The sequence below is a fragment of the Bombina bombina genome, chromosome 8, assembly GCF_027579735.1.
Source record: "Bombina bombina isolate aBomBom1 chromosome 8, aBomBom1.pri, whole genome shotgun sequence".
Lineage (NCBI taxonomy): Eukaryota > Metazoa > Chordata > Amphibia > Anura > Bombinatoridae > Bombina > Bombina bombina.
The window spans coordinates 247,739,877-247,766,251 of record NC_069506.1 but is presented as its reverse complement, the minus strand read 5'-3'; the positions used below and the strand labels follow the sequence as shown (position 1 = coordinate 247,766,251).

Genomic DNA, 26,375 nt, shown 5'->3' with positions numbered 1-26,375 from the left:
CAGGATACAAAGCTTAATGACTTCTTGTGTATTGAATGTAATCACCCCTATTAGATTGGGGTTAAGCCATTCAGGTGCACAACCTTTAAGCACGAGATACTGCTGTTAAGTTTATTTAATGATTCACCCTTTCAAACCTGCTGTACGTGACTCACAACTGGTAGCATCTAACAGCATCTGTGTGGTAGGGTAGAGATAAAAAAATGTGGATCTTTAAACTACCATGGAGCTCATCAAGATGTCTTCTTTATCTTTGAAATTTAGTAATTTTATTATCACATCTCTGGTTGGGGCTTTATTGGGAGGCTTGGGACACAATGCCCTAAGAGTGTGTTCAATAATGACATCTGGAGCAAAAGGAGAGCCTTTAATGATGCAGAAGAGTTCTTGTAAATAGCCATGGAGGACTTGGGAATCTGCTGACTTTGGGACTTTTATACAAAGATTGTTTCTCCTGCTTTTGTTGTCTTCCAGCATCTGCAATGTATCTTCTTGTGCCTGTAGATAGCAGGTATTTTGTTGTATATCGGTCTGTAGGAAGTCCTTTTTCTATTAATGTAACTCTTTGGTCAACTGCAATAATGTCTTTGTGGAGTTCCTGCATGACCTCTTAGATGTTGCCCATAGATGACAGATGTTTAAGGTTGTCCTTTGTGATTGAAGGGTGAAGCAGTGCTTTAGTGTCGTGAATCTGTGCAGAGATAGTATGGTACTGCCCCTACTGTTGATCTTTAATATTCTTGTGCAAAGGCTGCTTTTTTTTTATATATATTTGTGTTGATTTTTTCAAACTAAAAAAATAAAATACAATGCAAACATTTACCATATTCTCCAAGTAAAGTCCAAGAGAACATAGATAAAAAAATGGGGAATTATCATTTAATTGTAGCTTGTAACTGCTTATAGGGAGATGAAACCCAATATTTTTCTTTCATGATTCTAAATTGTATGCTCTATCTGAACCACAAAAGAAACATTTTGTGTTTAAAATCCCTTTAAACAGTAGTGCAGGTGCTGACAACCGAGAGGGCCCCCATTAAAAAAAAAAGTTAATGGCCCTCTTGACTCCTGTCCCTATCTTCCTGACAGACTAGGGTCTATCTCTCTATACAGGCAGAAGGCAGTGGCATTGTAGAGTGACACATATGAGACACATATGAGATACATATGAGACCTCAGACCACTCAGATCTAGTCAAATGATCGGTTTAGACTGATTCTAAGCCCAGTGAGTGTGGAGCTTGCTCAATCATTCCTCCTGAATTTAATTTTTTAAACAAGTAGAGCTGCACAGTGCTGATTGAAGGGGATATTGCAGCCGGTGTTTAGTAAGCATGCAAGAAAAAAGTGCTAAATTATTTCTGGCTTGCAACATTTATGGGCGTTGGGCAATTTATCTAAAATAATACAGTAGCACTGATTGAAGAGGTCAGATAAACCTCCCCAAACTATGGGCTTTCGGTCTGTTAACTATCACCCAATGGGTCAGTCTACCTGTAAAGAAATAAGTTCCTGAGTGTTCTGGATCACAACTGCAGAACAAAATTAGAAATGTCCCTTTAAATTTATTTTGTATCACTTAAAGGGCCATAATACCCAGATGTTTAAACACTTGAAAGTGATGCAGTATAGCTGTTAAAAGCTGACTAGAAAATATCACCTGAACAAAAAAGAAAAGAAATATATTTTACCTCAAGAGTTTCTCAGTAGCCACATCCCATTGTAAAGGACTTCTAAGCAAAAAATCAGTATGTCTGTCCTGGGACAGCGGAAGGAGCGGGCTTAGGTCCACACTCATCTTATCTATTCAGTGTAAGGAAATTTACAATGAAATCTCATGATAGTTAAAGGGCCATAATACCCAAATGTTTAAACACTTGAAAGTGATGCAGCATAGCTGTAAAAAGCTGACTAGAAAATATCTCCTGAACATCTTGTAAAGGATTTCTAAGCAGCATTTTAGTGTGTATGTCCTGGGACAGCTGAAAGGATGAGCCTCGTGAACTCTTATATTATTTCACCAATCAGGTAAAGGAAGCTTACTATGAAATCTCATGAGAGTTAAGTCAAATCTCATGAGATCACAGTAAGAGTTCATGACCTCAGCACCGCTGATGCTGATTGGCTGCTGTTCATTTCTTCATTTGTTTTTTATTTTTACCTGCAGCTGGGAGCAGGTGAAGTATAACTTTTTACACAGAACTTACTCTGCTGAGCTGAGGAGATTGTGAGGTAAAATATCTTCCTTTTTTACATAGAGATGCTCAGGTGATATTTTCCTGTCAGCTTTTTACAGTTATACTGCATCAGTTTCAAGTGATTAAGCACATGAGTATTATGTCCCTTTAAGCAAAAGAGAAACTACTATAAATTAAATAGTTCTTCCCAGGCTTTACTGAGGTTAATCCGATTTGCAGGTAAAAAGAAAATACTTTGTGAAGACAAATAATATCTTTGTACAAAGCTAACTAGCCCAATGTAAATTATATATTCTGCTGCAAAAATAGCAATGCTTCTGACTGAGAGGAAGCAGCTGTAACTACTCTGTATCTTATCTTAAATAGTTACACACAGAATGTTGCAGGCCTGCACTGAGATGACAGAAGCAGCAAGGGGGATGAGCAAAAGTCCGTAACTGGAAGAAGCTGCAGTAAATTACATGAAACAGAAACAAATTACTGAGGGTTTGGGAGGTCAAACAGTGATTGTTACCATCTTGTTAGATTCAGTTACTTACGGCTAGATTTAGAGTTTGGCGGCCAAAGGGGTGCGTTAGCTACGCGTGCTTTTTTTCTCCCGCACCTTTTAAATACCGCTGGTATTTAGAGTTCACAGAAGGGCTGGGTTTTCAGTGCGTTAGGCTCCAAAAAGGGAGCGTAGAGCATAATTTAACGCCACTGCAACTCTAGATACCAGCGGTGCTTACGGACGCGGCCAGCTTCAAAAACGTGCTCATGCACGATATCCCCATAGAAAACAATGGGGCAGTTTGAGCTTAAAAAAAACCTAACACCTGCAAAAAAGCAGCGTTCAGCTCTTAACGCAGCCCCATTGTTTTCTATGGGGAAACACTTCCTACGTCTGCACCTAACACTCTAACATGTACCCCGAGTCTAAACACCCCTAGCCTTACACTAATTAACCCCTAATCTGCCGCCCCCGCTATCGCTGACACCTGCATATTTTTTTTAACCCCTAATCTGCCGCTCCGTATACCGCCGCTACCTACATTATACCTATGTACCCCTAATCTGCTGCCCCTAACACCGCCGACCCCTATATTATATTTATTAACCCCTAATCTGCCCCCCACAACGTCGCCGCCAGCTACCTACAATAATTAACCCCTAATCTGCCGATCGGAGCTCACCGCTACTATAATAAATGTATTAACCCCTAAAGCTAAGTCTAACCCTAACACTAACACCCCCCTAAGTTAAATATAATTTAAATCTAACGAAATAAATTAACTCTTATTAAATAAATTATTCCTATTTAAATCTAAATACTTACCTGTAAAATAAACCCTAATATAGCTACAATATAAATTATAATTATATTGTAGCTATTTTAGGATTAATATTTATTTTACAGGTAACTTTGTATTTATTTTAACCAGGTACAATAGCTATTAAATAGTTAAGAACTGTTTCATAGCTACCTAGTTAAAATAATTACAAAATTACCTGTAAGATAAATCCTAACCTAAGTTACAATTAAACCTAACACTACACTATCAATAAATAAATTAAATAAAATTCCTACAAATAAATACAATTAAATAAACTAACTAAAGTACAAAAAATAAAAAAGAACTAAGTTACAAAAAATAAAAAAATATTTACAAACATAAGAAAAATATTACAACAATTTTAAACTAATTACACCTACTCTAAGCCCCCTAATAAAATAACAAAGACCCCCAAAATAAAAAAATGCCCTACCCTATTCTAAATTACAAAATGTCAAAGCTCTTTTACCTTACCAGCCCTTAAAAGGGCCCTTTGTGGGGCATGCCCCAAAGAATTCAGCTCTTTTGCCTGTAAAAAAAAACATACAATACCCCCCCAACATTACAACCCACCACCCACATACCCCTAATCTAACCCAAACCCCCCTTAAAGTAACCTTACACTAAGCCCCTGAAGATCTTCCTACCTTGTCTTCACCATGCCAGGTATCACCGATCGTTCCAGGCTCCAAAATCTTCATCCAAGCCCAAGCGGGGGCTGGCAATCCATAATCGAATGCGAGCTCAATCTGATTGGCTGATCGGATCAGCCAATCGGATTGAACTTGATTCTGATTGGCTGATTCCATCAGCCAATCAAAATTTTCCTACCTTAATTCTGATTGGCTGATAGAATCCTATCAGCCAATCGGAATTCGAGGGACGCCATCTTGGATGACGTCCCTTAAAGGAAGCGTCATTCATCGGGAAGTCGTCGGAAGAAGAAGATGGGTCCGCGGTGGAGGTCTTCAAGATGGAGCCGGTCGTCATCGGTTGAAGATAGAAGATGCCGCTTGGATCAAGATGGTTGCCGGTCCGGATCGCCTCTTCTTCCCGGATAGGATGAAGACTTCGGAGCCTCTTCTGGACCTCTTCAGCCGCCGGATTATGGATCGCCAGCCCCCGCTTGGGCTTGGATGAAGATTTTGGAGCCTGGAACGATCGGTGATACCTGGCATGGTGAAGACAAGGTAGGAAGATCTTCAGGGGCTTAGTGTTAGGTTTATTTAAGGGGGGTTTGGGTTAGATTAGGGGTATGTGGGTGGTGGGTTGTAATGTTGGGGGGGTATTGTATGTGTTTTTTTACAGGCAAAAGAGCTGAATTCTTTGGGGAATGCCCCGCAAAGGGCCCTTTTAAGGGCTGGTAAGGTAAAAGAGCTTTGAACTTTTGTAATTTAGAATAGGGTAGGGCATTTTTTTATTTTGGGGGTCTTTGTTATTTTATTAGGGGGCTTAGAGTAGGTGTAATTAGTTTAAAATTGTTGTAATTTTTTTCTAATGTTTGTAAATATTTTTTTATTTTTTGTAACTTAGTTCTTTTTTATTTTTTGTACTTTAGTTAGTTTATTTAATTGTATTTATTTGTAGGAATTTTATTTAATTTATTTATTGATAGTGTAGTGTTAGGTTTAATTGTAGATAATTGTAGGTATTTTATTTAATTAATTTATTGATAGTGTAGTGTTAGGTTTAATTGTAACTTAGGTTAGGATTTATTTTACTGGTAATTTTGTAATTATTTTAACTAGGTAGCTATTAAATAGTTAAGAACTATTTAATAGCTATTGTACCTGGTTAAAATAAATACAAAGTTACCTGTAAAATAAATATAAATCCTAAAATAGCTATAATATAATTATAATTTATATTGTAGCTATATTAGGATTTATTTTACAGGTAAGTATTTAGCTTTAAATAGGAATAATTTATTTAATAAGAGTTAATTTATTTCGTTAGATTTAAATTATATTTAATTTAGGGGGGTGTTAGTGTTAGGGTTAGACTTAGCTTTAGGGGTTAATCCATTTATTACAGTAGCAGCGAGATTCGGTCGGCAGATTATGGGTTAATAATTGAAGTTAGGTGTCGGCGATGTTAGGGAGGGCAGATTAGGGGTTAATACTATTTATTATAGGGTTATTGAGGCGGGAGTGAGGTGGATTAGGGGTTAATAACTTTATTATAGTAGCGGTGCGGTCCGCTTGGCAGATTAGGGGTTAATAAGTGTAGGCAGGTGGAGGCGACGTTGAGGGGGCAGATTAGGGGTTAATAAATATAATATAGGGGTCGGCGGTGTTAGGCGCAGCAGATTAGGGGTACATAGCTATTATGTAGGTGGCAGCGGTGTACAGAACGGCAGATTAGGGGTTAATAATAATATGCAGGGGTCAGTGATAGCGGGGGCGGCAGATTAGGGGTTAATAAATATAATATAGTGGTCGGCGGTGTTAGGGGCAGCAGATTAGGGGTTCATAGGGATAATGTAGGTGGCAGCGGTGTGCGGTCGGCAGATTAGGGGTTAAAAAATTTTAATAGAGTGGCGGCGATGTGGGGGGACCTCAGTTTAGGGGTACATAGGTAGTTTATGGGTGTTAGTGTACTTTAGAGCACAGTAGTTAAGAGCTTTATGAACCGGCGTTAGCCCAGAAAGCTCTTAACTACTGACTTTTTTCTGCGGCTGGAGTTTTGTCGTTAGATTTCTAACGCTCACTTCAGCCAAGACTCTAAATACCGGCGTTAGAAAGATCCCATTGAAAAGATAGGATACGCAATTGACGTAAGGGGATCTGCGGTATGGAAAAGTCGCGGCTGGAAAGTGAGCGTTAGACCCTTTAATGACTGGCTCCAAATACCAGAGGGCGGTAAAAACCAGCGTTAGGAGCCTCTAACGCTGGTTTTGACGGCTACCGCCCAACTCTAAATCTAGGCCTTAGTTAGTTAGTTAGTTGTTGGATACAAAGTGAAGGATTTATGTTCTCAGTGAGAAGGGAGAGAGGAAACTGACAGCTCAGTGAAAACTGTGTCCGGAAATGCTGTAACTCAGATTCTGAAGCACAGAATCCATGCAGCAGGGAAACGGCTGACTGATGAAAGGTAATTAGATGAATAAGTAACTGACAAGTTCAAGTCCACAGTAGCAAGAGGAATCCGCATAACAGCACTGGTTATCTGCTTGTTAGAAGTAGAATTACATCCATGTAGAAATACCAGACATCCCAACTCTCCCTGAAGTTCAGGGAGTCTCCCTCCTTGCAATAGCGGCTCACTGATGCCCGCAAATGGAATGCAATCTCCCTGAAACTACAAGTAAAATGATCCAACGTGGCCCAAATCCGGAGACAGTGTTTCTTTAAGCAATGCCTTTAGTTGCTGGGATGCTATGGAACCCTCAAAGCTTGCATCAGTAACCAAAAAGCCCCCACTGATTTTAATAAAATAAAACACAAATACTACCTTATTTACTGCACATAATTAAACTTCGTATTCTAAAATATTTGAGCATTCAACAAGCATACGATCACTGGAAAATAGGTTTGTTATAGGTGGTTGTGCAATAAAGCTACTTTTTTAATGTGAGTTTAGTGGGAAGCTACTTTAATGATAAGTCTCTATCTTATTTAGGGTTTCCAGGTGTCCAGTATATAACGGGGGGGGGGGGGGAGTGCATTAGCCGGTGAAGCCACCTCCCTGAAATTAGATTTTGCATGTTGGGATGCCTGAAATACAGACAGGTAACGATATTCCACTATCAGGCTCAGGTAGGTTGTTCCTAAGAGGGAGACAAAACAATTCTTAGCACCTGAGAGTGGGTGTGTGAATTTTTTAAAGAGGAAGTGGGATGTGCTATGCGAGTGAAGAGAGGATCCGGACACTACCCTTGGCAATAGATAATAAAAGATAAAAAGGTTACAGCTATATTATCTGTCAATTGCTATAATCTGTTATACTTTTATAGTTGGTAGAAATATATTATACCCTTTTAAAGGAATTGTGTAGAACTCTCTTTTGATATTTATTTTGCTAGCCAGTAATAACTTGTCAAACTTTTTTTTCTTCTTTTATAGGATCATGGCTCACTTTCCTCATCAGGCTTTGCTGGTGTGTGGACTCATTTTCTGTTTACCTTCAGGTAGGCACCAGTATGTTGAATAAAGTGCAGCAAAAAAAAATGTAATTGTAACATCCAATCTAGTGTAATAACCACATAATTACATATACAATATATACATAGAAAGTCTGCCACTCTCTTGCAAGCACAAAGCTAGATTAAAAGAAAAACAGAAGATTTAGTTACAGCATTTAGCCAAATGGTGATAAGCCCAGGATCCCAGCAAGCTCTCTTCCACCCTGGGTCCCTAACCCAACACAATGCATGCCTTCAGCCAAACACACTGAGTTACAAACAAGGGTGACCCAGGCCATTTGTAATTACTTTAGACAAATACAAAAAATGGAAAAGGATTGTACTCTCAATCTACAAATATATACATACATATACCGTAAATATATATATTTTTATTTATATTTACAAGGAATAATATCACTAAAGAATACGAGTCAATCTAGAGAGTTACTAGCCCACATGGTAAAAAAAGAGCTACTACTGTGTTCAGTGTTAAAGATAGGAGCCACATCTGTTACTCATCCAGTGCAGTTTTATTTATAAACCATACAGCCTGGCAAAGGGATCTAAGTCTCCGGAAGACTTGCAATTGTATTTCTAATCAGGTATCAACCTTTTTTAGCAAAAAGATTTACAACCTCAATTCCAAAAAAGTTGGGACAGTAAGGAGAATGCAAAAACAAACACAAATTCACCTTGTACTATATTGAAAACACATTATTACCATGTTATTTGATGTTTTATTTGTGAATTTAATAAATGTTGGGACAGTTGACTGTTCACCACTGTGTAACATCACCTTTTCTTTTAATAACACTTATTAAGCATTTGGGCACTAAAGAAACCAGTTGGTTAAGTTTTTCAAGCGGAATGTTCCCCCATTCATCCCTTATGCATGTCTTCAGCTGAGCAGCTATACGGGGACTTCGTTGCCTTATTTTGCGCTTCATAATGCACCACAAATTCTCAATCAAAGACAAGTCAGGACTGCATGCAGGCCATGCTAGCACCTGCACTCTCTGCTTGTATCTTCACCATGCGCTTGTAATCTGGGTAGAATGTGGTTTGTCCTGCTGGAAAATGCAGGGATGTCCCTGGAAAAAAACAACGTCTGGATGACAGCATATGTTGCTCCAAAATGTATACATATCTTTCTGCATTAATGGTGCCCTCACAGATGTGCAAGATACCTATGCCATGGGCACTGACACACCTTCATACCATGACAGACTCTGACTTTTGGACCTGACGCTGATAACAGCTTGGATGGTCCTTTTTCTCTTTGGCCCGGAGAATAAGAAAGCTGTTTTCTCCAAACACTATTTGAAATGTTGACTCGGATCACAAAACATGATTACACTGTGCTACTATCCATCTCAGATGAGACTGAGCCCAGAGAAGTCATTAGAGCTTCTGGAAAGTGTTGATGTATGGCTTCTGCTTTGCATAATAAAGCCTTAACTTGTATCAGTGGATACAACAGCGAATGGTGTTGACTGAGAAAGGTTTACCAAAGTATTCCCTAGTCCATGTCAGGATATCCATTACAGACTCATGACGGTTTTTGAGACAGTGACGTCTGAGAGATCAGAGATCATGCGCATTCAGAAGTGGTTTTTGGCCTTGCCCTTTAACCATCGAGATTTGACCGGATTCCTTGAAACTTTTAACTATATTGTGCACTGTAGAAGGGGAAATGCCCAAAATCCTACCAATTTGTTTTTTGGGAATGTTGTTCTTAAAGTGTTGGATTATTCTCTGACGCTTCTGTTGGAAGATTGGCGAACCTCAACCCATCCCTGCACTTAAAGGACTAGGCCTTTTTTGGAGGTTCCTTATATACTATAATTACATGATTGCCTCACCTTTTTCACATCACTTTTTTATTTCAACTTGTCCCATCGCTATTAGTCCTAAATTGTCCCTGTCCCAACTTTTTTGGAATGTGTTGCAGTCATCAGATTTTAAATGAGAGTATATTTTCAAAAATACAGTAAATTCAGTAAAGCATCAAATAATGTGTTAATAATGTATTTTCAATATAGTACAGGGTGAATTGAATTTTCAAATGACTATTTTTGTTTGTTTCTTTTGCATTATCCATACTGTCCCAACTTTTTCAGAATTGGGTTTGTATGATTTCAATGTGCTTGACCTCTGTCAAGAGGGCGCAATCAATATCACTTTAATGTTTGCGTTCATATTACAGTTTGAAAGTAATATTTTAGTGGTCAGTGAATATCTAGAGCACACTAACACATGCATGTCATATAGCACAGGTGTGCTATATTTCTAACATAATATACTTCTAAAGGGACATGATGAAAAACTCATAACTGCTATACCTGAGTGCTAAGCCAAAGGTGCACTAAATCTCAGCTAAGGTAGTGGAGTTCTTTATACACTTTAAAACTTTGGTTTTCTATTTAAATCTAAGTTATAAACACTGCGCACATAATTACATACATACATACATACGTATATACACATACTGTACACATATATACATACTGTATGCACATGCATATATACCTACAAATACACACACATACATATACATCGTTGAGCCTTTCCCAGTACAGAACGTGTCATATACCATATCCCTTTCAATCACTTTTACAAGATTTATTTAAGTTAACATGTTTAAACATAAGTGAACTATTTTATTTTAATATATTTTGTGTGTTTTGTATTTTCAAGCATTAACTCCTTACTTCAGGTATCCTAAAGTGCTAAATTTTCCTATGCTATTTTATGCTGCTCTTGAGTGCACCAATTGCAATATGAGCACTTTTAGCACCCCCTGTACTATCCATGAAAAGTAAACTTGTAATATCAAACTGTACACTATTCTTAATGCAAAGGATAATGCACCTTGCACTTGATTGCCTTACGCTTATAATCTAGGCCTATATGGGGTTTCCATTTTGCCCTTCTCATCCTTTCCCTTTAAATGTATAATGTTGGTAACATTTTGTTTGCCTTGATGAAGGCAGGACTTAAATGTGACCCTAACTTTATTTCTTAACCTCTTTTTTCTTGACTTTTATTATAATCTCTTTCCTACTGGAATAAGGATAGTGTCACTCTCAGATTATGCTTTCATCAAGGCAAAAAAAGTAAATCCTAAAAGTAAAAAAGATCCTAAGTGATACAAGGTGAATATGTTATAAATCTTACACCAGATCCATGCTGCTAAATCCAGAAGTAGCGTCAGCTTGTGGGGTCATGTGTTAACCAAAGAGACCAAAAAAAACAAATTCTATAACCAATGTTTTCTTCAAAATGCTTCAGACCAATTGCTGGTTTAGACCATTTCCATTTCTTTAAAGGGCCATAATACCCAAATGTTTAAACACTTGAAAGTGATGCAGCATAGCTGTAAAAAGCTGACTAGAAAATATCACCTGAACATCTCTATGTAAAAAAGAAAGATATTTTACCTCAAAAGTTCCTCAGTAGCCACCTCCCATTGTAAAGGATTTCTAAGCAGCATTTTAGTGTGTCTGTCCTGGGACAGCTGAAAGGATGAGCCTCGTGAACTCTCATATTATTTCACCAATCAGGTAAAGGACGCTTACTATGAAATCTCATGAGAGTTAAGTCAAATCTCATAAGATCACAGTAAGAGTTCATGACCTCAGCACTGCTGATGCTGATTGGCTGCAGTTCATTTCTTCATTTTTTTTTTTTTTTTTTACCTGCAGCTGGGATCAGCTGAGTATAACTTTTTACACAGAACTTACTCTGCTGAGCTGAGGAGATTGTGAGGTAAAATATCTTCCTTTTTTACATAGAGATGCTCAGGTGATATTTTCCTGTCAGCTTTTTGCAGTTATACTGCATCAGTTTCAAGTGATTTAGCATATGAGTATTATGTCCCTTTAAAGTAAAACTGTGTTACTGAATTTATTTTTGACCTATCTAGGGGGAGTAGCAATCAGGAAATGTCCTTGTCAGTTGATTGCCTCCTTTGTCAGCCAATAACAATGTAAGCTTTACTTTTGTTCTTCGCCAAACCTGACCCCTGTTCGAATTTTTTTTTTTTTTTTAAATTATACAAAATACAGACATTTTATTTTAATTTTATTAACATACATATTCTAAAAGATTCACTGAAAAACACAAAGAATAATAAAGGGTTTACCAAAAAGAGAGAAAAAAGGTTATGAATGTGAATAATTAATCAATCAAAAGTGATATGGATAAATAATGCACAAGACCAACAATTTTTATAACTATTGTTTCTCCTCATACCAAGGTGTTCCTTGAATAGGGTCTCAGTAACCTTGATGGCAAAGAAATCTAAAATACAAAGGAAACAAGGGCACCAAATTGGCCTAGCACAGTCTCTGTCAAAGCGGTATGATATAGTGTACAGAATACTCACAAAAAGAGAGCACCTCCAGGTGCTCTAATAGCAAGCTAGAACTTCCCAGTCATCCAGCTGATTACAGGTAGCAGGATACACAGGTACTCCAATATTCATTCATCAGATGTCAATGATGAGAAACGTGTCTCCTTTTAAGTTTTTCAGAAAGATTTTATTCAATTACAACTAACTTGCAACAAATATCCTTATTATTGTTGACATCTAATGAATGAATATTGGAGTATCTGTATATCTTGCTATCTGTGACCAGTCAGCTGGATGGCTGGGAAGTTCCAGCTTGCTATTAGAGCACCTGGAGGTGCACTCTTTAATGAGTATTCTGTACACTATCTCATACCTCTTTAGCACAAACTGTGCTAGTTTCCTTTATGTTTACCATTCTAAAAGACTCTACAAATGAATATTAGCCAAAATATTTTTTTTTCATGATGAACAATTTGTCTGAAACATTTTTTTTCTGTGTGTATGTAAATTATTTGTACTCAAACAGAAGCTTATTTAATTTGTCATTGTTATGAATTCTAATATTTATTGTTAAATGTACTTCAAGCTGTCACATAGGTTTTAGACAATTATTGTAACATTGTATTTACTTTTAGAAACAGTATAGTAAACCAATATATGTACTCTATAGCAGTAAAAGTTCAGTTCTGCAATACTAAATATGAAGTAGAGTCATGTGACATAATGATTTGCAGTTCAGATGCAATATGAGTAACTTTAAAGAATTGTGTTTTTGTGAAGTGAAATTGTTTACTAGGAGTTTACTATTGTTAAACTGTTTAATACATGAATATTAATATAATTGTTTTCTGTTTTTCAGGATTTCCACAAACGTTCACTGTAAACCACCCAGCTAATATTGTAGCCTGGAATGGTTCGTGTGCTTTAATACCGTGCAAATGTTCTCACCCGTCTTACGAAATCACTACATTTAAATGGATTCACTCTCCATATTTTAATGATAGTACTAAGGAGTATGAAGGCAATATTGTTTATAGCAGTATTAATCATAATGAAGTGAGTTCATCCTTTAAGGACAGAGTCCCTTCCAGGGAAAAGCAGGAAAAAGATTGCACAATCGTAATAACAAATCTTCAAGAAAATGACTCTGGAAGTTATGGTTTTAGAATATGGACAAATGTTGAGATACAGAAGTGGATACAAGAACCATACTTACATCTGAATGTCTCAGGTACGGTATCTGTCATAGAAACTTGCTTTACTATTCGCTTAAAACCTAATTGTTTTAAGAGATAATTCCTTTTTTTACAGTTTATAATATTTGCAAATATCTGCTTTCTATGGTAAGTGTAATGAAAAAAAAAGTGATAAGAATCTAAACATACATTGTTTTTTGACAAATTAAAAAAATTATTAATTATTTCATATTCTGAAATGATAAACAAATTGCCCCTTTAATGAAAAAAAATAAGAAAAGTATGCAACAAAAATAAAAAAAATGTAGTTAATTTGTTTGTGCAGTTAGAACCATCACTTTAAAAGGCTTTCCTGCAAGTGGGAAAGGTTTTAAAAAATGTTTATACTGATATTACAAGTGTAGCGAAATCGTGATTGCAGTAGCGCAATTGTCCTTTACGCTTTAATCCTTTCTGCGATCTCAAAGCTGTGGTTAACTGCTGTGGTTAACAAAACCCTTCAAAAATACATCACAAAGTACAGTTATACTCATAATAACACTGTCTGATAACAATTATTTTAAAAATATTGCACCAAAAAGTTATAATGGGCTCAAAGATATGAGGTCTCAGGTGTTAGAACAAAAGGGCAGGCAAATGGCTTTAACATTGAGACACATACATATGCATTGCTAAATATGTATTTGTATGTGTATATATGTATTTACAGTCTAATATACACATATAAAAACATTAAATGAACAGTATACTATAAAATTGTTTTTCCCTTAAAGGGACAGTCAAGTCCAAAAAACACTTTCATGATTCGAATAGGGCATGCAATTTAAAACATCTATCCAATTTACTTTTATCTTCAATTTTGCTTTTTTCTCTTGGGGGTCTATTTATGAAGCAGCGGATGCTGCCTCTGACCCACTCCGCTTCAGTTCCAGCTGAAGCGGAAGTTAAGAAGCACCGGTTCTAAGACTGCTGCTCCTTAACTCATCCGCCACCTCTAAGGTGACGGACAGCAATCTGCCCGATCGAATACGATCGGGCTGATTGACACCCCCTGCTAACGGCCGATTGGCCACAAATCTGCAGGGGGTTTAATTGCACCAGCAGTTCCCAAGAACTGCTGGTGCAATGATAAATGCAGACAGCGAATGCTGTCGGCATTTATCGATGTGTGGCGGACATGATCCGCTATATCGGATCATGTGCGTCCGCACATTAATAAATGGACCCCTTGGTATTTATAGTTGAAAGCTACACCTAGGCAGTTCATATGCTAATTTCTTAGACCTTGAAGGCCGCCTCTAATCTGAAGGCATTTTGACAGTTTTTCACCACTAGAGGGCATTAGTTCATTTGTTTCATATAGATAACATTGAGCTCACACACGTGAAGTTACCTAGGAGTGAGCACTGATTGGCTAAAATGCAAGTCTGTTAAAGGAACTGAAATAAGGGGGCAGTTTGCAGAGGCTTAGATACAAGGTAATCACAGAGGTAAAATGTGTATTATTATAACTTTGTTGGTTATGCAAAACTGGGGAATGGGTAATAAAGGGATAATCTATCTTTTTAAAGAACTAAAATTCTGGTGTTGACTGTTCCTTTAATGTGTTTACAATTATTTTTTTTACCAATTGCAAAGTATAAAATGTATGAGAATTTGCTTTTTAAGGTTTATTTGTGTATATTAAATAGCTGATTTTGTGTTTTGAAGCCACAACCTAATAACATTTGTTAAGCTTGTAGGTACAGTATACACCAATTTTCATTTAACTGCATGTAATAGACAATACTATAAAGAATAATATACACAGATACTGATATAAAAATCCAGTATAAAACTGCTTTAAAACTTACTTAAAAGCTCCCAGTTTAGCTCTGTTGGAAAGGTTAGCTGGAGCGCCCACTGAAAGTGGTTCTATACCAAAAATTGCAGACACTTCCCCTTCCTCTGGATATGAAAAGACTATTTACACAAACAGGAGCAAGCTGGAGTAGGTATATATCAGTATTCTCCTAAAACTTTGGGGCTTGGTTAGGAGTCTGAAAATCAGTGCAATGTTATTTAAAAATAAGCAAAACTATACTTTTAAAAAAAACAAAAAACTGTCAAGGCTATATAAATGGATCATCTACAAAACATTTATGCAAAGAAAAATCTAGTGTATAATGTTCCTTTAATCACATTATGTACATGTACATGTTTCTTTATCTTATATCTGTCTGTAAACCAAAGACCAATACTTGGAGAGAACAATGGAAAATTAACATTGTATTGCCGTATCTCTTCTATACCCCTCTGGGCGTGTAATTTCTTCTGCTGGCTATGTTTACACAGCTTATCTATAGCTTGGACCTAAGGCCAAATACTTTCAGATTAGGTGGGGATACCACGGCTAAACTATTTCAAATGCAAAAATAAGGGTAAAGGAAATACTTGTAAACAATGTAATACAATCCAGCTAGTAAAGTGGATCATTGGGAACAAGTTAAAGGGGAGAAAGTTTTTGAGTAAACTGTCCCTTTAATATATATGTACACATATTTAAATATATATATATAAGTGCATTATATCCCTTTGCCATTAAGCAGATAAAAACATAATAAAACATATTTATGCAATATTCATATTTAATAAAGATTTTAACTATGTATTTACTGTAAATATTTCACATTTACTAATGTGAATATGCTATGTTGTATGAGCGAAGGGTGTTTGTTTTTTCAACAATTTGTTTATTCCCATTGACTTCTATGGAGAACGGGAAAAGGCGATGTAGTTTGCATGATGCGGGGTGTTACTTTTTTTTCTCCATTGATCTCTATAGGGGAATACATGGACGCACACGTGAAAACTTGTTTGCTTTTTCCCCCTATTCAGGTTAACCCTAGTGCAAAATAAAAAAAAATTGGAACTTGTAATATGAACGTTACCCTTCAAGCGCAAAAATGAGAATCCAAACGGAGGTTTTGCCTACACAAAAAAATAATAATTCAGCGCCACTTGTAATCTAGCCCAATGAGTTTTCAACAGTGCTAAGCTGTACCAAGCAAGGTATAGAGAGTTTTTTCTTGACCTGAATGCTTTAAATAAAAGTTTGAAAAATTACCTATGAAAGGGTTGACAAATGATTTGGAATGAGTTTTAATTTGTAAAAACTATAAAAATGCTGAGATGCGCTTTGTGAGCCTTATGAGTTTAATGTTAAATACATATGTAAAGCAATGCAGGAGCAGCAAATGCGCAGAGCCAACAATCACTATCCTGCTTAGGACTGGCTTGATAGCACTTCTGTGGGTTCTTTATCATAGACTATTCTACGTATTACAAGTTCCCTGGTGATGTGTATTGCATAGGTTTTTTGGGGGGGTTAGATTTCAAACCCAATTGAAACATCTGTCAACTCTACAATAAGTAATTTATCTAAACTTTAGCAAATGCATTTGGGGCGAGATTACATATGCGGCGTCCCCACAAAAGCCAGCGACGCCTGCTTTTAGTCCGGTATTGCTAACACATATAAGGTGCCGCATATAAATGCAGCACATATATTTCACCCGTCGCCCGCTAATTTTACTCCCATAAACTAACATAGAACCGTGTCGCAAGTCGTTATCACATATTCAGTGCAAGGACTCAAGCAGCGAAAATGGCAAAATTTTACTCCATTTTCACCTCACCATCCATAAGCAGGCGCAGCAAGCCTTGCGCTGAATATGAAACTACCATAACTGCCTAGAAGTATTAACAAACACCTAATGCATGTGCAATATCTACCTGTCAACCGCCACCTCCCCCACCGCAATAACTATTAAAATATATAAACCCCTAATCCGCCAAAACCCACATTGCAAAGTATCTAATTAACCCCTAAACCGCCAACCCCCCACAACGCAATATAACTAATACATTGATTAACCTTTAATCCGCCATCCCCCACAACGCAATCTACCTAATAAATGTATTAACCCCTAATCCACAATCCCCCACTTCGCAAACTATCTAATAAAGTGATTAACCCCTAAACCTCCATCCCCCCACAATTCAAATTACCTAATTAAGCTATTAACCCCTAAACTGCCACCCCCCATATAGCAAAAAACATAATTAATCTATTAACCCCTAAACTGCCAACCTCCTCACATAACAATAAACCTGATTAGCCTATTAACTTCTAAACCGCCCAGTGGAGGCTCCTCTATAGGAGCACTTGAGCACGTGAACCCCCTGGCCCCTGATGCCCCTGATGAACACCCTGACCACTGATGAAAAAAAGGGAAAAAAAAGAGTGAGAAATAAAAAGAAAAATTAAACTTTTTTGCTGATTTAAATAAAAAAATTCATCCAGGCTCCACTGCAGTTTTAACTAAAAACATTTAAAATGGTCATTTTTAATTATTTAGGCTGAAAGTGGAATGGTCTTTTGCCTAATACTTCTATCTATCGCACATGCTGTGCAGTGCGATAGTTAGAAGTATAGGCAAAAGCCCTTTCCACTTTAAAACTGCATTGACTGCAGTGCCACCTACAGGCCAGCCTATAGCTCTCCTTACCGCACAGCTCTTAGTGTGAGAGAGCCAGCTGTCATGTGACACTCGCACACTAAGAGCTGTGTGTGTGGGAGCACTGGGAGGTGGAGCATCGTGGGCTGACATCGGGCGTCATGATCTCATCGGCTGGTGGCGGGAACTACAGTACTGAAGAGGAGGGAGCTGCAGCAAAAGTGCCTGTCTGCCTGCTGAGTGAGTACTGTTTTTTATTTTTAATTGTTGCAGTCATTGGGGCAAGAAGATCGCTAACTGATGCCATCAGTCTGATGGAAGCCTAAGGAGCACTTTAAAGCCTAAGGAGCACCCTACTGCTAACTCAATTAGAGCAGGCAGTTAGCGCAGGATGAAATTTTGAATTTTGCTTCTCCCGGCGCCCTGCTATTCTTCACAGTCTGTCTGTGAGTAGCTGCAGAGGCAGTTAGCGCGGGAGCAGGGAGAAAGTTTTTAGAACGCAGAGTCTTTGAGTTGCAAACAGTATTTGAAGGCAGCTCCTCCTCTACACTTCTTTGAGAGACTGAGGCTATTAAACAGGCGTCGGGCATACCGGGCAAAAGCCGGTAGGCCACATGGTATTGAAGCCCCGCCCACCGCAACTGCATTACTTTTATTATTTGTTCAATTTTTTTTTATGCAACATACTTGAAAAACATTATTATTATGGAGGGGTTATGGCCCATATAATACCAGCCGGCGGCAGTGGCCACACACTGAATACAGCGACTGACAGTGAGCTCAGCTCTCACTCTGATAGGATGGGGTTATGGCCCATATAATACCAGCCGGCGGCCGTGGCCACACAGTGCACACTGAATACCGTAACTGACAGTGAGCTCAGCTCTCACTCTGATTAGTGATTGGAGGATGGCCCATATAATACAGTAGTGTGGCTGGCTAGCCGCCAGAGCCATTTTTAGGTTTGCATGGGGCAGTTGTGTAGGACTGAGCATGCCGTGTTGTCACTAATCAGAGTGAGAGCTGAGCTCACTGTCAGTCATGGTATTCAGTGTGGCTGTGGCGCCGGCCAATATTATATGGGCCATAACTTAACCCCTCCAATTACTAATCAGACTCAGAGTGAGAGCTGAGCTCACTGTCAGTCGCGGTATTCAGTTGTGTAGGACTGAGAATGTATGCTCCTCCTATCCTCTTGTCACAGTCTGCCGGACCAGTGCAGTAGAATCAAAGCAAGAAATTGAAGAAAAATAGTTTGTTACGGTCAGATGTTGCTATGAGGCATGGGATGGGACCCAGGTGATATCACAACCGGGAGGGGCAAAAGCTGACTTGAATGGTGTAGTGACAGAGACACTAAAGGAAGGCGCAAGTAAGTTGAAAGAGACATCATAACACTCCTTGCATGTTTTGATGAATAAATAATATTGCCCACCTATCACATGCACACACTGACTGCAATGACCATTTAATTATTACTACTACCGGTCTTTTCCCCAAAGTTTACTGCACTGTTTTCACTGTTATTTTGACCAGGCCAGCCCTACATATCTCTCTGTGCTATCGGTGACTGCCTCCAGGACCCCCATCCTCTGTTCTTACCTGGCGCAGGACTGGAGCAGTGACCCATATATCAGCTAGTTGTTACTAGCAATACCTGCCATGGTGAGCACTGAATTGCAGAATTGTTATTGGGAATAGGAATACGGTACCTATTATATTTTTATAATAATATATTAATAATATATAATAATATATTATTATCACATATTATTTAGGTATATTTTGAGGTTCATGGTCTATTTGAGCTGGCATGAATTATCCCTCTATGCAGCCATGCTATTTACCAATCTCCCTCACATAACAGTAGTCATCCCTCTGCCAAAAAAGGAGCAGAATAGCCCTGCCTTCCCATTAGCCTAGGGTTGCTTTGTGCTTGGTTGTTTATATATGGAATTTTATTTTTCTTTCTGGATTTAATTGTGTGTGTGTAACTATGAATGTATACACACACACACACACAGACACACACTATATATATATATATATACACAGATAATACAATATAAATTGACTGAAGGACATTTCGATCTTTAAATATTTTCATCAATTAAACAAGTACATTTTACTTAACTGCCTGTTTGGGAGTCATTTAAAGTTCGATTTCTGCATCAATAGAAATTTGTATGCAGTTATGTAATATTTTGAATGGTCTAATGTGGGGTTAGCAGTTGCACAAGGTTGCCTTGCCTGGAGAATAAGTATAAGTTCCTTCAAAGCTGTTTGATGGTTATAAGGTTGAATCTTTTTATATCATAATACTGAAGTTAGCAGCTCAAGTGCTATATGATTGTGGCCCTGCAAAACTTCACTGCTATCTTCATTCTCTTATATTAAGCTTAGCTCACACTTGCAAACTCTTTTGAATGGGTTCAATATGTAAAAATACAGTGTGGGTTTTTAAGGATTCAGGGCATCATGAGCAACTTTTAAAGTGGTACCAGCTGTTCATCACTGCCCATAAAGGAACAGTTTACCGCTGTGTGTGTATGTATATGTATATATATATATATATATATATATATATATATATATATATGTATGTGTATATATATATATATAGTGAACCCCCATTTGAATAACCCACGAGCCGCCACTGAAACCGCCAACCCCCCACAACGCAAATAACTAATTTAATTACTAAGCCCCCTTACCTAACACCCCCTAAATTAACCCCATTACATAAAATAAAAAAATACTAAGTTACAATTAATATAAAAAACTAACATTACTTTAAAAAAAAAAAAAACTAAGATTAAAGGGACACTGTACCCAAAAATTTTCTTTTGGGATTCAGATTGAGCATGAAATTTTAATCAACTTTCTAATTTACTCCTATTATCAAATTGTCTTAATTCTCTTGGTATCTTTATTTGAAATGCAAGAATTTAAGTTTAAATGCCGGCCCATTTTTGGTGAACAACCTGGGTTGTCTTTGCTGATTGGTGGATAAATTCATCCACCAATAAAAAAGTGCTGTCCAGAGTACTGAAACAAAAAAAGCTTAGATGCCTTCTTTTTCAAATAATGATAGCAAGAGAACGAAGAAAAATTGATAATAGGAGTAAATTAGAAAGTTGCTTAAAATTTCATGCTCAATCTGAATCACGAAAGAAATATTTTGGGTTCAGTGTCCCTTAAAAAAATAAACCAAATTATGAAAAATAAAAAATGGAACCTAATCTAATACCCCTATGAAAATAAAAAAGCCCCCCAAAATAAAAACACCTCCTAATCTAAACTAAACTACCAATAGCCCTTACAAGGGCCTTTTGTAGGGCATTGCCCAAAGTTAAACAGCTCTTTTACATAAAAAGAATACTAAGTCTCACCTAACAGTAAAACCCTCCACCCACCAAACCCCCCCCAAATAAAAAAAACTAACACTAAAAAACCTAAGCTACCCATTGCCCCTACCTAAAAGGGCATTTGTATGGGCATTGAGCTTAAAAGGGCAATTAGGTATTTTGCAGCCCATTAAAATCTCTAATCTAAAAAAAAAGCCACCCCAAAAAATAAGAATAATCCTAAATCTAACCCCCAAATAGGTACTCACCGTTCCTGAAGTCCGGCGGAGAAGGTCTTCTTCCAGGAGGTGATGATCTTCTTCCAGGTAACGACATCTTTTTAGACATGTGCGTTTCATTTTGGGCGAATTTCGTTTTTGGACAAAATTTGTATGATTTGGAGATTCGAATGCATCCGAATTTCCGAATCTGCACCATAACTAAAATCCAGAAAAATTCTGAGAATGAATAAATCAGTTTCCCAATTTTCGGATCCATTCTTTATTCATATTCAGAATTTTTCATTGTTCTAATCTAAACCTCAGTTCCCCGACATCGCCGACACTAACTAAACCTATTTACCCCTAAACCGCCGTTCCCAAACATTGCCAAAACTAACCAAACCTATTAACCCCTAAACCGCAGTTCCTTGACATTGCCGACACAAACTAAACCTATTAACCCCTAAATCGCAGTTCCCAAACATCGCCGACACAAACTAAACCTATTAACCCCTAAACCACAGTTCCCAAACATCGCCAACACTAACTAAACCTATTAACCCCTAAACCACAGTTCCCCAACATCGCCGACACTAACTAAACCTATTAACCCCAACCGCAGTTCCCAAACATCGCTGACACTAACTAAAACTATTAATCCCTAAACCACTGTACACCCATTTAGCCAACACTAACTAAACCTATTAACTCCTAAACCTCCGGCCCCTACATCGCAACAACCTAAATTAAACTATATTAACCACTAAACCTAACACACCCTAACTTTAACATAATTAAATTAGACCTAAATTAAAGTTACAATTATTAACTAACTGAGACCTAGATTTGGAGTTTGGCGGTAGCCGTGAAAACCAGCGTTAGAGGCTCCTAACGCTGGTTTTAGGCTACCGCCGGTATTTAGAGTCACTCAAAATAGGGTCTAACGCTCACTTTTCAGCCGCGACTTTTCCATACCGCAGATCCCCTTACGTCAATTGCGTATCCTATCTTTTCAATGGGATCTTCCTAACTCCGGTATTTAGAGTCGTTTCTGAAGTGAGCGTTAGACATCTAACGACAAAACTCCAGCCGCAGGAAAAAAGTCAGTAGTTAAGAGCTTTCTGGGCTAACGCCGGTTCATAAAGCTCTTAACTACTGTACTCTAAAGTACACTAACACCCATAAACTACCTATGTACCCCTAAACCGAGGTCCCCCCACATCGCCGCCACTCGATTAAATTTTTTTAACCCCTAATCTGCCGACCGCCACCTACGTTATCCTTATGTACCCCTAATCTGCTGCCCCTAACACCGCCGACCCCTGTATTATATTTATTAACCCCTAATCTGCCCCCCACAACGTCGCCGCCAGCTACCTACACTTATTAACCCCTAATCTGCCGTCCGCACGCCGCCGCCAGCTACATTATCCCTATGTACCCCTAATCTGCTGCCCCTAACACCGCCGACCCCTATATTATATTTATTAACCCCTAATCTGCCCCCCACAACGTCGCCTCCACCTGCCTACACTTATTAACCCCTAATCTGCCGAGCGGACCTGAGCGCTACTATAATAAAGTTATTAACCCCTAATCCGCCTCACTAACCCTATAATAAATAGTATTAACCCCTAATCTGCCCTCCCTAACATCGCCGACACCTAACTTCAATTATTAACCCCTAATCTGCCGACCGGAGCTCACCGCTATTCTAATAAATGTATTAACCCCTAAAGCTAAGTCTAACCCTAACACTAACACCCCCCTAACTTAAATATAATTTAAATCTAACAAAATTAATTAACTCTTATTAAATAAATTATTCCTATTTAAAGCTAAATACTTACCTGTAAAATAAATCCTAATATAGCTACAATATAAATTATATTTATATTATAGCTATTTTAGGATTTATATTTATTTTACAGGTAACTTTGTATTTATTTTAACCAGGTACAATAGCTATTAAATAGTTAAGAACTATTTAATAGCTAAAATAGTTAAAATAATTACAAATTTACCTGTAAAAGAAATCCTAAACTAAGTTACAATTAAAACTAACACTATACTATCAATAAATTAATTAAATAAACTACCTACAATTACCTACAATTAACCTAACACTACACTATCAATAAATTAATTAAATACAATTCCTACAAATAAATACAATTAAATAAACTTGCTAAAGTACAAAAAATAAAAAAGAACTAAGTTACAAAAAATAAAAAAATATCTACAAACATAAGAAAAATATTACAACAATTTTAAACTAATTACACCTACTCTAAGCCCCCTAATAAAACAACAAAGCCCCCCAAAATAAAAAATGCCCTACCCTATTCTAAATTACTAAAGTTAAAAGCTCTTTTACCTTACCAGTCCTGAACAGGGCCCTTTGCGGGGCATGCCCCAAGAAGTTCAGCTCTTTTGCCTGTAAAAAAAAAAACATACAATACCCCCCCCCCAACATTACAACCCACCACCAACATACCCCTAATCTAACCCAAACCCCCCTTAAATAAACCTAACACTAAGCCCCTGAAGATCATCCTACCTTGTCTTCACCTCACCAGGTATCACCGATCCGTCCTGGCTCCAAAATCTTCATCCAACCCAAGCGGGGGTTGGCGATCCATCATCCGGTGCCTGAAGAGGTCCAGAAGAGGCTCCAAAGTCTTCATCCTATCCGGGAAGAAGAGGCGATCCGGACCGGCAACCATCTTGATCCAAGCGGCATCTTCTATCTTCATCCGATGACGACCGGCTCCATCCTGAAGACCTCCACCGCGGACCCATGTTCTTCCGGCGACGTCCAACTGCAGAATGACGGTTCCTTTAAGGGACGTCATCCAAGATGGCGTCCCTCGAATTCCGATTGGCTGATAGGATTCTATCAGCCAATCGGAATTAAGGTAGGAATATTCTGATTGGCTGATGGAATCAGCCAATCAGAATCAAGTTCAATCCGATTGGCTGATCCAATCAGCCAATCAGATTGAGCTCGCATTCTATTGGCTGATCGGAACAGCCAATAGAATGCAAGCTCAATCTGATTGGCTGATTGGATCAGCCAATCGGATTGAACTTGATTCTGATTGGCTGATTCCATCAGCCAATCAGAATATTCCTACCTTAATTCCGATTGGCTGATAGAATCCTATCAGCCAATCGGAATTCGAGGGACGCCATCTTGGATGACGTCATTTAAAGGAACCGTCATTCGTCGTTCAGTCGTTGGCCAGGATGGATGTTCCGCAGTGGAGGTCTTCAGGATGCTGCCGCTTCGCTCCGGATGGATGCCGCTTGGATGAAGACTTCAATCGGATGGAAGAACTCTTCTGCCCCGCTTGGATGAAGACTTCAGCCGGATCATGGACCTCTTCAGCCCCCCGCTTGGGCTTGGATCAGGACATCGGAGGAGCTCTTCTGGACCGATCGGTGAACCTGGTATGGTGAAGACAAGGTAGGATGATCTTCAGGGGCTTAGTGTTAGGTTTATTTAAGGGGGGTTTGGGTTAGATTAGGGGTATGTGGGTGGTGGGTTGTAATGTTGGGGGGCTTGGGTATTGTATGTTTTTTTTTACAGGCAAAAGAGCTGAACTTCTTGGGGCATGCCCCGCAAAGGGCCCTGTTCAGGGCTGGTAAGGTAAAAGAGCTTTGAACTGTAGTAATTTAGAATAGGGTAGGGCATTTTTTTATTTTGGGGGGCTTTGTTATTTTATTAGGGGGCTTAGAGTAGGTGTAATTAGTTTAAAATTGTTGTAATATTTTTCTTATGTTTGTAAATATTTTTTTATTTTTTGTAACTTAGTTCTTTTTTATTTTTTGTACTTTAGCTAGTTTATTTAATTGTATTTATTTGTAGCAATTGTATTTAATTAATTTATTGATAGTGTAGTGTTAGGTTAATTGTAGGTAATTGTAGGTAGTTTATTTAATTAATTTATTGATAGTCTAGTGTTAGGTTTATTTGTAGCTTAGGTTAGGATTTCTTTTACAGGTAAATTTGTAATTATTTTAACTATTTTAGCTATTAAATAGTTCTTAACTATTTAATAGCTATTGTACCTGGTTAAAATAAATACAAAGTTACCTGTAAAATAAATATAAATCCTAAAATAGCTATAATATAATTATAATTTATATTGTAGCTATATTAGGATTTATTTTACAGGTAAGTATTTAGCTTTAAATAGGAATAATTTATTTAATAAGAGTTAATTTATTTAGTTAGATTTCAATTATATTTAACTTAGGGGGGTGTTAGTATTAGGGTTAGACTTAGCTTTAGGGGTTAATACATTTATTAGAATAGCGGCGAGATTCGGTCGGTAGATTAGGGGTTAATGTTTGAAGTTAGGTGTCGGCGATGTTAGGGAGGGCAGATTAGGGGTTAATACTATTTATGATAGGGTTAGTGAGGCGGATTAGGGGTTAATAACTTTATTATAATAGCGGTGCGGTCCGCTCGGCAGATTAGGGGTTAATAAGTGTAGGCAGGTGGAGGCGACGTTGTGGGGGGCAGATTAGGGGTTAATAAATATAATATAGGGGTCGGCGGTGTTAGGGGCAGCAGATTAGGGGTACATAAGGATAATGTAAGTAGCGGCGGTTTACGGAGCGGCAGATTAGGGGTTAAAAATAATATGCAGGGGTCAGCGATAGCGGGGGCGGCAGATTAGGGGTTAATAAGTGTAAGGTTAGGGGTGTTTAGACTCGGGGTACATGTTAGAGTGTTAAGTGCAGACGTCGGAAGGGTTACCGCATAGCAAACAATGGGGCTGCGTTAGGAGCTGAACGCAGCTTTTTTGCAGGTGTTAGTTTTTTTTTCAGCTCAAACAGACCCATTGTTTCCTATGGGAGAATCGTGCACGAGCACGTTTTTGAGGCTGGCCGCGTCTGTAAGCAACTCTGGTATCGAGAGTTGAAGCTGCGTTAAAAATGCTATACGCTCCTTTTTTGGAGCCTAACGCAGCCTTTATGTGGACTCTCGATACCAGAGTTATTTTTATGGTTCGGCTAGTAAAACGCGGGCGTTAGTTTTTCGGGTCGTTACCGACAAAACTCCAAATCTAGCCGTGCGTATTTAAAAATAAATACAAACTTACCTGTGAAA

General features: G+C 38.0%; 1 protein-coding gene across 1 annotated transcript in view; it reads left to right on the top strand.

Annotated features, from left to right (window-relative positions):
* The window catches only part of LOC128638159 (B-cell receptor CD22), a 219,260-nt gene that overhangs the window by 64,224 nt on the left and 128,661 nt on the right, over nt 1-26,375 (top strand). The window contains exons 2-3 of the mRNA XM_053690022.1: nt 7,575-7,639; nt 12,850-13,221. Of these exons, the coding sequence (XP_053545997.1) occupies nt 7,579-7,639; nt 12,850-13,221 (433 nt within the window). The 5' untranslated portion in view covers nt 7,575-7,578. The remainder of the gene's footprint in view (nt 1-7,574; nt 7,640-12,849; nt 13,222-26,375) is intronic.